The sequence below is a fragment of the Cnephaeus nilssonii genome (genome assembly GCF_951640355.1).
Source record: "Cnephaeus nilssonii genome assembly, chromosome: 2".
NCBI lineage: Eukaryota > Metazoa > Chordata > Mammalia > Chiroptera > Vespertilionidae > Cnephaeus > Cnephaeus nilssonii.
In genome coordinates this window covers 33,649,925-33,667,950 of record NC_137073.1, presented here as the reverse complement: position 1 = coordinate 33,667,950, position 18,026 = coordinate 33,649,925, and the positions used below count along the sequence as shown (strand labels likewise).

Genomic DNA, 18,026 nt, shown 5'->3' with positions numbered 1-18,026 from the left:
TTGTTGAAAATTTTTGCATCTATATTCATCAACAATATTGGCCTGTAAGTTTTCCTTTTTTTGTAATGTCTTTATCTGGTTTTGGTATCAAGGTAATGCTGGCTTCATAAAATGAGTTTGGAAACATTCCTTCCTCTTCAATATATAATAATATATTTTTATTGATTTCAGAGAGGAAAGGAGAGGGAGAGATAGAAACACCAATGATGAATTATTGATCAGCTGCCTCCTGCACGCCCCTTACTGGGGATTGAGCCTGAAACCTGGGCATGTGCCCTTGGGAATGGAACCAGGGACCTTTCAGTCTGCAGGCCAACACTCTATATCCACTGAGCCAAACCAGTTAGGGCCTCTTCAATATTTTTAAATAGTTTAAGAATAAGTGATTTTATTTAGGCTAAAGTTTGAGAAGTACTAGCCACTGTTAGATACAGTTGAAATCACTCATAATTGTGATACAACAATGTAAACAAACCTATTTAATTATCTGAGCCTGTTTACTACCTCCACATTTCTGTGCAGAATCTGCAAGACATGTAAAATGACTAGTCCAGTATTCTAAAATTTGGTCTTTATATTTAATACTAAGTAGAGACTTCATATAACACAATTTTATACACACAGATATGCATTCTGTACTCTATGCTCAAATCCTGATATACGGTTAGTGAATCAAATCTCATTTTTTAAAGAATATAGGCATGCAAGAGAGGAATCGACAGGACTACTCCAGCCATGAAGACAGAAGAGAAGCAGTCCAGAGACGGAAGACGCTGATGTGGCCTTCCCATACTAGCAGTTAGCAGCTGTGCATCACTGCAGATTGCCCAGGACCAAACCGGACAGAGTTGGACCTGCATTACCACCATTTGTCCACCATCCAGAACTGAAATGTCAGTGCTGACATGTACACATAAGGAACTGTTGGACATTGAAATTGGGTCTCAAAAGAACTGTTGGCCCAGAAAGAAACTCACTACACACTGATTCATTTGCCTGTCACCATAACCATTATTGCTTGTCTCATTTTCGGTTCTTATAAGTGTATTTCTAATAGCACATGATCTCACTCATCTAGGGGAAATAATGAACAACATAGACTGATGAACAAGAACAGACCCAGAAACAAGGAGGCATGGATCAGACTGTCGGGCCTCGGGGGGAGGGGAGGGAAGAGTGGGGGTAAAGGGGGAGATCAACCAAAGGACTTGTGTGCAGGCATATGAGCCTAACCAGCGGTTAAGGACAACAGGGGGGTGGAGGCATGTGTGGGGAGGGGTGTGGGATGGGAATGGGGGGACGAGGACAAATATGTGATACCTTAATCAATAAAGAAATTAAAAAAAAAAAAAAAGAATATAGGCACTTACCTCAAAGTCACACTCTTCTCCCACAGCATATTTGGTCATGATCTCCAACCAAGCAGTATCTACTAACTTCTCTAAGGAGGCTGTGTTATGGTGAACCATTTCCAGAACAAGTTTCTCATACCAAGCAGGAAACTCTTCCTTCAAACTAAACAAATATGTTATTAATTACCAAGAAAATACAGGAAAGCCTTTCCACAGCTTTAATTCAGGTCAATTCAAACATTGCATTTCTTTAGCAAATATATGCAAGGCACTGGGGAATATAAAGATTAAAAACCATGTAGTACACAGGAAAAAGAACTTATAAATATCTTTGTCAGGCTGACCTTTCCAGGTTTTTTCATACGTAAAGTGAAAATAATAGGCACATCATTAGTAAGGCACAACATTAATTTGTTTTTGCAGTAGACTTCCTATTTTAGGTGTGCATTATTTATTCATAGCCTTTTCCCATCTTTTAGTTAGGACATTATAATGCTTGTATTTGTATTATGTCTGAACCAATAATATGCTTTCATTCATTTAGTTCTCTAGAATTTTCATTTTATGGATAAGGAAAATAAATCAGGAAGTTAACATGATGGAACCATGATTTGAACTCCAATACCCTGGCAAAGTAAAACCATGATGTACCACTTTTCACTTATTAACCTAACAAAAAAAGAATTTTAATTATCATACCCAATACGGGCAAATAAATAGTGCAAAGTATCACTCATATACTGCTGATAGCCTATGTTTCAACTCTTTTAAAAAGCAGTTTGAGTCCGGCTGGTGTAGCTCAGTGGATTGAGCGTCATCTCATGGACCAAGAGGTCTCGGGTTCGATTCCCAGTCAGGCATATGCCTGGGTTGTGTGCTTGAGGCATGCGGGAGGCAGCCAATCAATGTGTCTCTCATTGAACACAGTCACTCCCATTCACTTATGTATTATTATCTATGGCTATTTTTACTGTACAACCTCAGAATTAAATAGCTAAGGCAAAGACCATATGGCCCACAAGGCTTAAAATATTTACTAACTGGCAGTTTACCGAAAAGGGTGGCCAACACCTGGTCTAGTACACTTAAAAAAAGCATATACATAAATAACACTAATCTAAAACAGAATGATGTAAGTGACCCAAGCTAAGAAGAAACCTGTTAGTCAGGTTAACAAACTTGACTAATAATTAGTCCTGAAGCCATAACTAGAACCCAGACCTCAACTAAACCCAGTGTTGTTATACCAGCAAAAGAGCAGAATGATATGCTCTCTGCTTATGAGTTATCAGGAAAAGTCAATGAGAAGGCCACAGAAAAAACTTCTATTCCAAATTCCCAAAAGAGTAATTTACATCCCTAGTTTCTATTTATCTTTTACGTTCCTAATGCCCAATTCTGAGTGTTTTCTTTGAGAGAATACCAAAACAAGTAGGCACTTTGAATATAGACAGGAATTTTAAGACTCCTCATTCAGCCCTGGCCGGTGTGGCTCAGTTGGTTGGGCACTGTCACAAAAGGTCACATGTTCAATTCCTGGTCAGGGCACTGCCAGGGTTGCAGGCTCAATCCCCAATAGGGGTTGTGTAGGAGGCAGCTGATTGATATTTCTCGCTCTCCCTCTCTAAAAATTAATAAGAAGGAATTTTTTTTTAAAAAAAACAGACTCCTCATTCAACTACCCCACTTAGAAAAATGGTCTTTAAATTGTATTTATTTTTGGTAGCTGCTGTAAATACTATCTTAAATTTCAAATGACCACAAAATTTAAAAAATCTTTCTGCTTATTTGCTACCTCCATATTACTTCTAGATCATATTTGTATCCATTGTTTAGAACCACCATTTTCCAAGTATTTACAGGATAAAAGTATAGAGCAAGAATATTCAAAAGCCTGGTAACTACCTAAATAAGTAGACACATAACTATGTATTCCACACACTTTGTTACTAGCAAAATTCCACTAGGCTAGGGCACTTAGACACTAATACAATATACTAATGTAACAAATTCCAGTTTATGCCCCATAAACTTTAATATAAATATTGCTTTACTTTCTATCCCCCCTTTCCTAATAATTTGAAGATGGTGCTAGAAAACCAATGTTTATATTACTCACAGTTCAGCAACTTCCTGTTCCTCCTCCCAGGCCTCCTTGTGTGTTAGCTGACTACTTCCGGTACTCTTACATGTCCAAATGCGCTCACTGTACCTTTCCAAGCGGGCTTCATACTCTCTGTTAACAGTGGCTCAGGAAAACAATATTCAAGCAACAGAGACAACTAATCCATAGCCATAAAATACTTATTACATATAGAAAAAAACCTACAGTACCCTTTCTATGATATACATATTGAGAAGATAAAATTGAAGTTAATTTTCAATTGGTAAATCCAAACAAGACGATTAAGACTAAAGTATGATCAGAAGTTTGTCGTGCTTTGCAAATAAAACATGAATACTTTAGTACAAATGTGATTTCTTCAATTCCCAAGACTCAAACAGTACTAAAAATGCATAAGAAAAAATAAAGGCAAAAAACCAAAATTTCCAATTTATTGAGAGAAAAATAAAGATTTGGGCATTGTTAAAAAAGGGGGGAGGGGGCAAAATAAGACAAAATGTCTTAAGAAATAAGAATTTAAGGTCTGTGGAATTATTACACAACTAGAGGCCCAGTGCACGAATTCGTGCACAGGTGGGGTCCCTCGGCCTGGCCAGCAATCAGGGCCAATCGGGACTGCGGGAGGTTGGCTGGGGGGAGGGGCTGCAGGAGGTTGGCTGTGGGGGCACACTGACCACCAGGGGGCAGCTCCTGCTTTGAGCATCTTCCCCCTGGTGGTAAGTGCGCGTTATACCGACCGGTCTTTTGGGCACTTAGGCTTTTATATATATAGATTTAGATGGTCATCAAGTTTAAGAATCAGTTTCATAGGAAGATGAGATTACTACACCGGTCTTACAGATAGTCTGGAATAACCTTGTGCATCTAATGATCCATTTACTAAAAGTTTTTAGTACCATAGGAACACCTGTTGATTCTTAGGGTTTTAAAAATTCCATAAAAATCCTAAAAATAATATAAAGTCTTTATGTTATCTACAATAACAATACATTCACAAGTTGCTTAGCAGTCACTGTTCAGTCTTTATGAGATGAAGAGGACTTCACAAGTTAGTGCCATGTATATAACTTTCTACAATATTCCAACAGGAATTCACTATCAGCCAGCTATGTTCAAATTCAAAATGTAGCTAATTTTTACTTTAAAATATATTTTATTGATTTTTTACAGAGAGGAAGGGAGAGGGATAGAGAGTTAGAAACATCGATGAGAGAAACATTGATCAGCTGCCTCCTGCACACCCCCTACTGGGGATGTGCCCGCAACCAAGGTACATGCCCTTGACCGGAATCGAACCTGGGACCCTTGAGTCCACAGGCCGACACTCTATCCACTGAGCCAAACCGGTTAGGGCTAATTTACTTTTATGCACAGCAACAGATGCTAAGCTAGCAAATAAACTGACAAAACTAGAGAATTCGCTGCCAATGTCTACTTTCCAAGTTACTTTATTTTATAGCAGTTGAAATAAGTTTTTAAAAAGCTCCCTCTGTGATATTAACTCACAACTAAACAAGTAATTTCCTTTTTAATATATGAAGATTCTTGGTTTTCTAGGGTTATGATCAATAACAAGACAAACAGGGACAAAACCACAGAGAATCCAAAATAGCAGTTTTAACCAATAGTAAAAGCACCACCTCCAGATCTGACAAAAACGAAGCAACAAATCTATTTCCCTCATTGGGGATGGTGCTAATCCTATCTAATAAAGAGGGAATGTGCAAATTGCTGTCACTCCATCACAAAGATGGTGGCGCCCAGTCCTCTCAGCCGCACCAGAGTCCCCCAGTCCTTTTAGCCCTCACTGCGGCGAGGGGCAAGCGGGCCCCCGCAGAGAGCAGACAACAGGGCTTGCGGCGGTGTCGAGCAGGCAGGTCCGCAGAGAGCAGAAAAACACAGGGAGCGGGCCTAAGCCTTCAGTAGGACATCCCCTGAGGGCTCCCGGATTGGAGAGGGTGCAGGTTGGGCTGAGGGACCCATCCTCCCAACGAGCACGAATCTTGTGCACCGGGCCTCTAGTATTTAAAGGATTACACAAAAAACTACAAGTCAGACTTCTATCCTATTTATTAAAACCCTAATATGCAAATCGACCAAACAGTGGAACAACTGGTCGCTATGACGCTCACTGACCACCAAGGGCAGATGCTCAATGTAGGGCAGCGCCAGGCCGCCAGCCAAGGCAGGTGCCAGTGGGGGCCGCCCAATCACCATACCCACCAGTCGCCCCACAGATGGCCCTGCGTTGAGCATCTGCCCCCTGAAGGGAGGCAACTGTCAGCGGCGGTGATCGGGGGGTGGGGCCGGCCAGCAGGCAGCGCCAGGCTGCCAGCCAAGGCGGGTGCCAGCAGGGGCTGCCCGATCGTCCTGCCCACCAGTCGCCCCACAGATCGGCCCTGATTTCCGGCCAGGCCTCGGGTTCCTACCCTATATATTGGAATAGCCTCTTAGATTTAAAAATTAAAACCTGGCAAGGCTACTCTAACATTGAAAAAAACAGGATGATGCAGTGATGATATGCATGGACTCTGGCTTGCATTTTGTGGTCAGCCCTGATTCTGACACTTATACCTGTGTGACAAAGCCAATTACTTAACTTCTCTCTGCTTCAGTTTTCTACCCATAAGATGGGGGAAATGGTACTACTGCCTCAGAAGGATATTATGTACTACTTTTTATAATCAGGGCAAAAAAATGTAGCTGTCCATACAACAGCAAGATGCCTTTCACCTGTATGAAAATTATGGTCACTGGTGCATGCAGCGTCTTGGATTGCAGGGAATGTCCGACTGCCGATTTAGGCCCAACATCCCCCAAGGGGTTCCGGATTGGAAGGACACAAGCCAGGCTAAGGGACACCCCCCACCACCCGTGCTGAATTTCATGCACCAGGCCTCTAGTATAGTCATATAAAGCCAATCACTGAAAATTTATAGAAAATTATATAGTGCAATTTTGCTCTCGTTTCAATTACCAAGTCAAACATAGTACAAAAAATTGTGGAAAATTCCAGAAATAAATAATTTATGTTTTAAATCTTGTGCCATCCCATTCTATGAACCATCCCTTTGCCCAGCATATTCAGGCTGTATACGCTACCCGAATGATATTAGTATCCGATGGACCATTATGGTTATCTCTATGCTTGTGTTCAAACAACTTTAATTTTACTTACTAATGGCCCCAAAGCACCAAGAGTAATGTTGCTGGCAAATCAGATATGCCAAAAAGAAACCTTAAAACCTTATTAAGATGTATATATACAAAAAAAGTATTATATAGGGTTCAATACTGTTTCAATATTTCAATATTTCGGTACTGTTTCAAATACAGTACTGGGGGGATCTTGGAACTAATTCCCTACAGATAGGGTGCACTACAGTAAAGAGAAAAAAGGCAATAGCATGGCTTCTATTATCATAAATATAATGGTATTTTTATATCATAACAAGATGGACGTTTTCTTTTTGTTTGCCTGTTTGGCACTTAAGGAGTGGAGGTAAAATAAAGACAATCAGTAAGTGAATTTATTTAAACATACAACAAGTTAGCATTTTAATAGTTACTTAGCAACACTGAAGAAATTCACTGAGAAATCAGAGAATGTAAATGATATTAACAAATATATCCTAAAGAGATACGGTATGACTCAGGTGGTTGGAGCATCATTCCATACCAATAGTAAACTTGTGGGTTTGATTCCTAGTCAGGGTGTGGTATATGGGGAGACAACTTATTAATGTTTCTCTCTTACATTGATGTTTCTCTCTGTCTCTCACTCTTCCTTCCCTTCTCTCTAAAATCAATAAGCACGTCCTCGGATGAGGATTTAAAAAAAGAGAGAACATTTTATTGTATTAGTTATTTTTAAAAGTAGGAATAATGTGCCCAGTCCAGTCTTCTTGATCTAGACCAGGGGTGAACATTTGGCCCAGGGTCACATAAGGCCCGCCCACGAAATCATTAGGTCTGACCCTACCAAGGCATTAGTGGTAAGTTAATTAAATGTTTGATCAAAGTCCTAGCCCCGTGGTCGGCAAACTGCAGCTCTCGAGCCACATGCGGCTCTTTGGCCCCTTGAGTGTGGCTCTTCCACAAAATACCACGGCCTGGGCGAGTCTATTTTGAAGAAGTGGTGTTAGAAGAAGTTTAAGTTTAGCCAAAACCGGTTTGGCTCAGTGGATAGAGCGTCAGCCTGTGGACTAAAGGGTCCCAGGTTCGATTCCGGTCAAGGGCATGTACCTTGGTTGCAGGCACATCCCCAGTAGGGGGTGTGCAGGAGGCAGCTGGTCGATGTTTCTCTCATCGATGTTTCTTTTTTTTCTTTTTTTTAATATATTTTATTGATTTTTTACAGAGAGGAAGGGAGAGAGAGATAGAGAGTCAGAAACATCGATGAGAGAGAAACACCGATCAGCTGCCTCCTGCACACCCCCCACTGGGATTGTGCCTGCAACCCAGGTACATGCCCTTGACCGGAATCGAACCTGGGACCTTTCAGTCCGCAGGCTGACGCTCTATCCACTGAGCCAAACCGGTTTCGGCTCTCATCGATGTTTCTAACTCTCTATCCCTCTCCCTTCCTCTCTGTAAAAAATCAATAAAATATATATATATTTTTTAAATAAGTTTAAAAAATTTGGCTCTCAAAAGAAATTTCAATTGTTGTACTGTTGATATTTGGCTCTATTGACTAATGAGTTTGCCGACCACTGGCCTAGACATCTCAGTAATACCTCAAACCCAACTATTTCTAATCTAAATTCTTATTACCCCACCTCATCCTCCTAAACTTGCTACTTTAACAGATATTTCCAGTCTCACTGAATGGCCCTAGTACCCTAATCAGAAATGAGGGAATCCTCATTTCTTCGTTCCCCAACTGCAGCCACTTACACATTTCTCAAGTCAGTCCTTGCCAATAGCAAACAGAGCCATTAACAAATCCAGCCTCTGATCTTTATTTCTGACCCAGGCAAAATATTTTAATTGGCCACACTGGTAATCCTCTTTTCTGGTGCTTTGTGCTTCTCACCCTAACTTCCTTTTTTCTCAGCCTTGTTTGTTTTTAAACCCATTTCTTCTGATTACTTTAAAAACTAAGTTGGTTCAAGTATCATCCCGATACCCCAAAGTTGTGGGTTCAATCGTCAGGGCACATACAAGAATCAACCAGTGAATGCAGAAATAAGTGGAACAAATCGATGTTTCTCTCTTGTCCTCCCCCTTTCTCTAGCTCAATTTTTTAAACATATGTTCTTAATGATTTCAGAGAGAGGAAGGGAGAGGGAGATAGAAACATCAGGGAGAATCATTGATCGGCTGCCTCCTGCACACCCCCTACTGGGGAATCACACCTGCAACCTGGTCATGTGCCCTGCCAGGGAATCAAACTGGAGCTTCCTGGTTCATGGGTCAACACTAAACCAGTGAGCCACACCAGCCGGGCTCTAAAATCAATTTTTTTAAAAAGGCTAAAACTGAAATTCCTACAACACCCCTTAACACTGGGTATTTTTAAGTTTATGTAATTTTGTTCTGGTTATTACTGTTTAAAGAAAGCAAGAGAAAAAAATGAAAATGAAAGAAAAGGCTGACTAGAAGGATATTGAGACAGCTGCCTCTAAATCCTATTTCAGATTTTAGGTTACCAAAATAAGTCATTCACTCTCAAATAACCATTCAGAGCAAATGCCAATTGAGGTTTTTTATGTTCCAGCTACTGCTGCACATATAATTGCAGAGAAAATGTCAAAGCAGTTCTCCAAAGGTTGTATAAACTATAAATAATAAGATATTTTCAAGTCCTAGACTATCTCATTATGCATCTACTTTTCATGAGTTCAAGGAATACCTCTTCCTACAATATGCTGCTTCTTTGTTCTTTCGCCTTGTAAGAATTGTTTCTCTCAATAAAGTACTTGAGCCCTGTGCAGTTTGGCTTAGTGGTTAAAGCCTCAGCCCACAAAAGGTCTTGGGTTCAATTCCTGGTCAAGAGAACATACATTGGTTGCAGGTTCCCCAGCCCTGGCAGGGGTGCTTGTGGGAGGCAGCCAGTCGATATGTCTCTCTCACGGTATTTCTCTCCCCCCACTTTCCATTCTCTATAAAAATCAATGGAAAAAATATCCTCAGGTGAGGGTTAAAATAAATAGAGTGAGTGAGTGAATGAGTGAATGAATGACGGAAGGAAGGAAGGAAGGAAGGAAGGAAGGAAGGAAGGAAGGAAGGAAGGAAGGAAGGAAGGAAGGACTTGATAGCCTAAAAGGAAGTGGCCCAGAAAAGTATGGAGGTTAAATAAGCACAACTATAACCCTGAGTTCTAAGTGAGATGACAAAGTACCAAGTCAAGATTTGCTTTTTATCCTATTTTTTTCTCTTTGGACCAGTTAGTCATTAAGTTAAAAATAACTCTAGCCAGTGGTGCTCAGTGGTTAGACTGTAGAGTTTCTGCCCAAGCACCAAAGGGTCACAGGCTCAATCCCCAGACCGACCAGTGTGGGAGGCAACCAACAGATGTCTCTCTCTCACATTGATGTCTCCCTCTTTCTCTCCTTCCCCCCTTCCACTCAATCTAAAAGTCAATAGAATGCCTGGCTGGCATGGCTCAGTGGAGGTCAGGGTTCGATTCCCAGTCAGGGCACATGCCCAGGTTGCTGGCTCTATCCCGGTGTGGAGCAAGCAGGAGGCAGCTGATCAGTGATTCTCATCATTAATGTTTCTCTCTCTCCCTCTCCTTTCCTCTTGAAATCAATAAAAGAAAGATATTTAGCCTAGCCAGTTTGGCTCAGTGGATAGAGCGTCGGCCTGCGAACTCAAGGGTACCAGGTTCAATTCCAGTCAGGGGCACATGCCTGGGTTGTGGGCTCAATCCCCAGTGGGGAACTTGCGGGAGGCAGCCGATCAGTGATTCTCATCATGGATGCTTCTATCTCTCTCTCTCTCTCTCCCTTTTCCTTCCTCTCTGAAATCAATAAAAATATCTTCTTTTAAAAAGGGTATTTAAAAAATAAGTCAATAGAAAAACGTCCTCAATGAGAATTAACTAAAAAATAAAAATAACTCTAGCCCTGGCCAGTGTGGCTCAGGTGGTTGGAGCACTGTCCCATACACCAAAAGGTGGTAGGTTCAATTCCCAATCGGGGCACAAAACCAGGTTTTTTGGATCCCAAGCCGGAATGCATTCAGGAGGCAACCCATAAATGACTCTGTCTCTCTCTCCCTCCCTCCCTCCCTTCCTCTAATAAAAATAATAAATCACTCTAATGTGGTATAGCTTGTTACTTTAAAGAAATTAAATTATAAAAGTTAATGGAAGAGCTCAGTATTCCACTGTCCAATAAAAGCCTGTCTTGCAACTCCAACTCTTTTTTAAAAAAAAATATATTTTATTGATTTTTTACAGAGAGGAAGGGAGAGGGATAGAGAGTTAGAAACATCGATAAGAGAGAAATATCGATCAGCTGCCTCCTGCACACACGCCACTGGGGATGTGCCCGCAACCAAGGTACATGCCCTTGACTGGAATCGAACCTGGGACCCTTCAATCCGCAGCTCTATCCACTGAGCCAAATCAGTCAGGGCACAACTCCAACTCTTGAAACATGCTCTAGCCCCATTTGTATACCGCAGTGGTTGAGAGTTGACTTGTAAACCAGGAGGTCACCGGTCTGATTCCCAGTCAAGGCACATGCCCAGGTTGCGGGCTCAATCCCCACTAGGGGGCATGCAGGAGGATTCTCTCTCATCCTAGGTGTTTCTAGCCTTCTCTCCCTCTCTCCCTCCCTCTCTCTAAAAATAAAAAACGCAACCTGCTCTAGTCATGGTTTTCTAAGCAAGCAAGTTATTCTGGCCATATTCTAATAGCCCTTCCTCATTACACCAGCTGAAAGTTCTCATATATTGATGCAGCAAAAAATGAATAACCAGCTGTTTCTAGGCTTTAGAAACTAAGATAGTTAAAGCAATACAACAAAAATATTAACCTACAACAGGCTGCTTATAGTTTCAGTTCCTCCTTAAAACCCACCTTGACTTAAATACAGTCAAGGTAACATACTATTGTCAAATAATCACATCAAGAATTGATTCTGATAGACCCTGGCCGGGTAGCTGAGTTCGTAAAGCATCGTCCCCATAAGCCAAGGTTGCTGGTTCCATCCCGTCAGGGCACATAAAGAATCAAATGAAATGGTGATGAAAAAAATACATGAGTTGGGTGGTGAACACACAATACAATATAGAGATGATGTATTATAGAATTGCACACCTTAAATCTATATAATTTTATTAACCAATATAACCCAAATAAATTCAATAAAAAATAGAAAATTAAAAAGAATCAGCCCAGCTGGTGTGACTCAGTGGTTCAGCATTCAATTCCAGGTCAGGGCACATGCCCAGATTGCAGGCTTGATCCCCAGTAGGAGGTGTGTAGGAGGCAACTGATCAATGATTATCTCTCATCATTGATGTTTCTATCTCTCTCCCTCTCCCTTCCTCTCTGAAATCAATAAAAAAATATAGAGAAACCAAGATGGCGACATATGTAAACACCTGACCTTGCTGCCTCGCACAACCACTTCAAAACTACAACTAAAAGACAAAACGGACATCATCCAAAACCACAGGAAGGCTGGCTAAGTGGAAATTCTACAACTAGAAGGGAAGAGAAAAGCAGAGAGACTCAGAGGAGCTGTGGAAGTAAAGTGCAGAGGTACGGAGGCACGCACATGGAGGGCTGGCTTTTTCAATCCACAGGGAGACAGACACAAGCTCCCGACTGCTCTGAACTCCAGTTCTGGGCAAGACTCTGGAGACCCAGACTCATACGGGGAGAAACTGGACTGTCTGGCAGCGGGCAGAACTTGAGGGCGGCTTTCTCTCAGAGGTGCTTGCAGTGATTACCAAGGGACACTGAGACTCAGGGGGCCTCTTAGGGCAGGGCTGACAGGAAGCCATTACTGTTTGCTCCACCCTGAGACTCCGCCCCATCCAAGCTGTGCAAAGAGGCTTTTGCATATGAATGGCCTGGTCCTTTGAAATCTAAAGGTACCTAACAAAGTGCAGCTGAGTCAGAGAGACCCAGAACATCCAAAAGAAGGCCCAAGGCCCCACAGCAGTTTGCACTGCTTCACAGCTGGGCCTCATCTGGGCACCTCCAAAACCCAAACAAAGAAGAGGAATCTGCAGATCTCTCTGTAGCTCCTGCTGGGTGGCCTCAGGCAGAGGCTAAATTAGCACCTCCTTGGAGATCCAAGAGCCAGTGTACCCAGGCGTCAGAGTGGGACCATCCAGATTACAACCCCTCAGATCCATAAGGGACACACTCAGGGGGTAGACTCAGTGAGCACCAAAGCCCCACTGAAGCAAGTCTTGTCTCATAAGAGTGTCTCCAGCACAGAAGTTCTTCCATCGTAGACACAGCTGATCCTCACAGCCCATTGGCCTGGAGGTCAATTCCTCCCAGTGATACCAACAACAATCAAGGCTTAACTACAACAAGACTGTGCACACAGCCCACAAAGGGGTGCAGCAAGAGTGTCCACCTCAGGTAACTGGGGAGGCTGAGCCACTGGGCCCTATAGGACACCTAGCACACAAAGCCACTGTATCAACTCAGGGAAGCAGCCAAAATGCGGAGACAAAGAAACAGGTCACAAATGAAAGAAATGGAGGAAAGCAAACGACTGGATATAGAACTCAAAACCACGGTTATAAGGTTTTTCAAGAATTTTCTAGAAAAGGCCAATAAATTTAGTGAGACCCTTGAGGATATGAAAAAGGACCAACTAGAAATTAAGCATACACTGACTGAAAAAAAAATATATATACAGAGATCCAACAGCAGACTAGAGGATCGCAAGAATCAAGTCAAAGATTTGAAATACAAAGAAGCAAAAAACACCCAACCAGAAAAGAAAAAATAATCCCAAAATATGAAGATAGTGTAAGGAGCCTCTGGGACAACTTCAAGCGTACCAACATCAGAATTACGGGGGTCTCAGAAGAGAGAGAGCAAGATACTGAAAACCTATTTGAAGAAATAATGACAGAAAACTTCCCCCACCTGGTGAAAGAAATAGACTTACAAGTCCAGGAAGCGCACAGAAACCCAAACAAAAGGAATCCAAAGAGGACCACACCAAGACACAGCATAATTAAAATGCCAAGAGCAAAAGACAAAGAGAGAATATTACAAGCAGCAAGAGAGAAACAGTTACCTACAAGGGAGCACCCATACGACTGTCAGCTGATTTCTCAACAGAAACTATGCAGGCCAGATGGGAGTGGCAAGAAATATTCAAAGTGATGAATAGTAAGAACCTACAACCAAGATTACTCTACCCAGCAAAGCTATCATTCAGAATTGAAGGTCAGATAAAGAGCTTCACAGATAAGAAAAAGCTAAAGGAGTTCATCACCGCCAAACCAGTATTATATGAAATGCTGAAAGGTATTCTTTAAGAAGAGGAAGAAGAAAAGGTAAAGATAAAAATTATGGACAACAAATACATATCTATCAACAAGTGAATCTAAAAATCAGGTGAATAAAAAATCTGATGAACAAATAAACCGATGAATATAATAGAATCAAGGGCATAGAAAGGGAGTGAACTGACAATCCTCGGGGGGAAAGCGGTGTGGGGGGTGCAAGAAGAGACTGGACAAAAATTATACACCTATGGATGAGGACAGTGGCGGGGGTGTGGGGGGTAAGGGCATGGGGTGGGGTGGGAACCAGGTAGAGGGGAGCTATGGGGGGGAAAAAGAGGAACAACTGTAATAATCTGAACAATAAAGATTTCAAAAAAATAATAAAAATAGAAAAAAATAAAAAATATTTTTTTTTCCAAATCAAGCAATGAGTGCATGAATGGGTGGAGCAACAAATCAGTATCTCTCTCCCTCTCTTTAAAATCGATAAGTAAATTAACTAATAGTATTCTGATAAAGTGAATTTTCCCAACTAAGATCTACTGTCCTGCCTGAAGTACTACAGTAGGGAATTAATGTAGCACAGATTCAAAGACACTGTACAAAAAAACATAATCAATATATAACACCCAGTTATTAAGTGTGTGCATCATTCACAACTACTACTGTAAATTTAATGATGATGTATAATAATGCTTTTAAGAACATAACACTCAGAGCTTTAAGTCAATAAAACATCACATAAATTTGTTATAAAATATACATGCAATCAAAAGGTAGTACTTAGAAGAAAACTACTCAAATCCTATTAAAAACATAATTATAAATATAAATTAACCCCTAACCAGTTTGGCTAAGTGGATAGAGCGTCAGCCTGAGGACTGAAGGGTCCCAGGTTCGATTCCAGTCAAGGGCATGTACCTTGGTTGTGGGCACATCCCCAGTAGGGGGTGTGCAGGAGGCAGGTGATAGATGTTTCTCTCTCATGGATATTTCTAACTCACTATCCCTCTCCCTTCCTCTCTGTAAAAAAATCAATAAAAAATAATAAAAAAGATATATATATACACACACATATAAATATATATGTATGTATATATATATATATATATATACACACACACATACATATATATATATATATATATATATATATATATATATATATATAGAACCGGAAATAACAGTATTTCAAATGCAGCTGAAACCCAACCACGTACCTGTTCTCCTCTATGAAGTCCCTAATAGCCTAATAAAAAAATATGCCAACCTGATAAACACAAAATACAATAGTTTAAAAAAACCCTCCTAAAGTGCTTCCACTTGTAGACACTCCCAAGTGGGCAATATACCCCCAATATGTAACACAATTTATGAATTCCTTTGTTAAAAGGGTTCTACAAATACTGATATGGGAATTTTTTATTAAACACATGCCACTTTACAAGTTTCAGGCTTCAGTTTTCAACTGTCATCATTAAGAGGAACGCTTCATATATATCATTATATTTCAAAGATTTTAGTAAATTATATGAAAAAGCCTGTGCTGCCAGTTCTAAACTAGCTAGCTACGGCCACTTTTACATGGCTCAGTACTTAAAAGATTTAGCGTTTGTCTCTTCTCTATCATGTTTCTTATACTCCTTTAGAATCATACCTGAAAAATTAACATCTGATAATATGTTAGTGTGAGGAATCAACTGCTCAAAAGATGACATTTGAATGACATTTGAAAAGGATATGGCTGATTCCCACAAGTAATTTTTCACTCTATCAACGTTTGGAATGTTGTTTTTTTTAAAGTAGGGCAACCTTAGAATAATATTCTGAAAGTCCTAACAGACCAAGAAAAAGAACCAGATTAGGATCCCCACCCCTCCCTTAAATGGACCTCATCTTATACCACAAACTGACACAAAAGTGGACTAACATCATTAAAAAGGAGTAGCATTCCATGGTTTTAATTTAGGTACAGGGATGACGTAAGAAAAGCAGTGGATTCTACTCCTGACTCTCATCATTTACAGTGTGTGTCAATCTCAACTCTCTGGGACCACCTGGCAAAGCAGGCAGGAGAGCCTGAACATCCCCCAGACCCATTCAGCTCTAAGATGCTATGGTTGTATTTTAAGAGCCTTCCTACAGCATGGACTCACTTTCCAGGTTTCTTTATATGTAAACACCCAATAGTCACAAACTGCAATCGAACAAGAATGAAATTATCCTATAAATTACATTAGCGCTGGCCAGCTGGCTCAGTTAGTTGGAGTGTTCCCCTGGAGCACCAAAAGGTTTCGGGGTTCCTATCCAGGTCAAGGCACATACCTAGGTTGCAGTTGATCCCTAGTACCTACAGGCTCATACAGGAGGCAATGTTTCTCTCTCTCTTTCTCTCTCAAATCAATAAAAACATATCCTCAGGTGAAGTTTTTTTTTTTAAGTACATGAAAGGGGTGAACAAAAAGAAATGAAATCAAATTATATCCCTCACCTGGGCACTTCCTCCTCTGTACAAAAGCAAGCAGAAACTACAAGAAATCAAGTCCTACCAAAGGTAAAGGGCTGACGAAACTAAATACATTAGCCTTCTTGAAGCTTTCTGTACATTAAAGATGGATTCAAAAATCTTTTTTTACACAGAAGCGTCAATAAGACTCAACTGGTATCCATTAAAAAGTAATAATAAAAGTTGTACAACTTTTAACCAAGAAACTAAGCCTGTTCAAGAAGACAATGATTAGAGAGGATGCTTAGTATATAAAACATCAGCCTCGTGATCTTAAGTTACAACATAAAAACTCTTAAGGATGTCTTGGTATCTATTTTTTAATTTTACTTAAAAACAATCACCAACCTTCTAAATCGTCAAAATTCCAAACCTGTGCATGCGTAGGGAAAGACATCAGCTCCTCCAAAGTAACTTTCCCTCTAAGTCTGGAACTTTATTCTTGGTTTTGTGCCTCACCATTCTGTCACCTCTAGTCCACTAGGAGAAAAACACAAGTGCCCCCGCAGAGATCGGGGTAAAACGCAGTCGAGGCTTGTACAAGCCGGATCACGAGGCCACATGGGTACCATTTTAAAAACTTCACTCGAAGGTTTAATTTTTTTTTAAAAAAAAAAGGCAAAGGAAATCCCGCTCCCTGCGGTACATGGGTCTAAAGCCAACCCGAGGGGGTGTGGTGGTGGGGGTCGCTCCTCGACTGCGAGGCCCGGGGACAAAGTGCGGTGCCGGGGAATGGAGGGCGCGGGGCTGTGTAGCGCCCGGTACGGCGCCGGTCCTCACCCCCGCCGCCCGCTTCCCCGCCCAGAACCGCGGGCTCGGACTCACGGTGTAGGCCCGCGGGCATCCCGCACGCTGACAGCTGCCACCCGCGCGGGGCTGCAGGGCCCCGGGCCCGAGGAGCCCCCTGCCCACCCCGCGGGCGGCCAGGCCGGCGCGGCTAGAAAAGGATACTCCCGGGTGCGGAAGGCCTCCTGAGTGTGCGCGATAGTGAAGAGCGGCTCTTCGCCGGGCAGCGGCTTCACCAGCGGGAAGGGCTTGCGGCCCAGGAGCGGCGCCATCGCGGCGGTGACGGCGGCGGCGGCAGCAGCAGCAGCAGCAGCGGAGACAGCGGCTGCTCCGCGAGCTCGCGGAGCAACACTAGGCCCCGCGGCCCGGAGCGAGCGCCAGGCTCCCGGGAGTAGTGTGGGGGAGGGGAGGGGTGAGAGGGCGGCGAGAAATCAGCTCCCTCGCTGGTGGCGCGGCCGCGCGAGGGCCAAGGAACGGGACGCAAGGACGCAGAATTCCCACGCACACCGCTGCGCAGGCTGGCAGCCTCCAGCCAACCTTCGCTACTGGTCCCCGCGTTCGGCAGTCACGACTCCTTAGCTGCACAGGAGGAAATTATTGAAAAATGGCGGGAGATTCCCCTCCTCCCCACCCCCCCGCCGGCCAAGACACACACTAACTTGCTCTCCTGTGGCGCCGGTGGCGAATGCTCCAATAGGCGGAGAGCTAGCCAGCGCTCACAGTCTATTGGCTCAGAGGAACTGCCGCTCTGCGCTTGGGTCCAGCCCCCTTCCCCGACTGCGTAGTTGGGTTGCAACGCGCTAGAGGGCAGTATGAA

The 18,026-nt window shown here is 42.3% G+C and overlaps 1 protein-coding gene across 1 annotated transcript in view; it reads right to left on the bottom strand.

The window, feature by feature from the left end:
* BAZ1B (bromodomain adjacent to zinc finger domain 1B) overlaps positions 1-17,859 on the bottom strand; it is a 74,680-nt gene extending 56,821 nt beyond the window's left edge. The window contains exons 1-3 of the mRNA XM_079792423.1: positions 17,375-17,859; positions 3,472-3,588; positions 1,371-1,515 (exon numbers count right to left, since the gene is read on the bottom strand). Of these exons, the coding sequence (XP_079648549.1) occupies positions 1,371-1,515; positions 3,472-3,588; positions 17,375-17,481 (369 nt within the window). The 5' untranslated portion in view covers positions 17,482-17,859. The remainder of the gene's footprint in view (positions 1-1,370; positions 1,516-3,471; positions 3,589-17,374) is intronic.
* Positions 17,860-18,026: the final 167 nt, after the last annotated feature.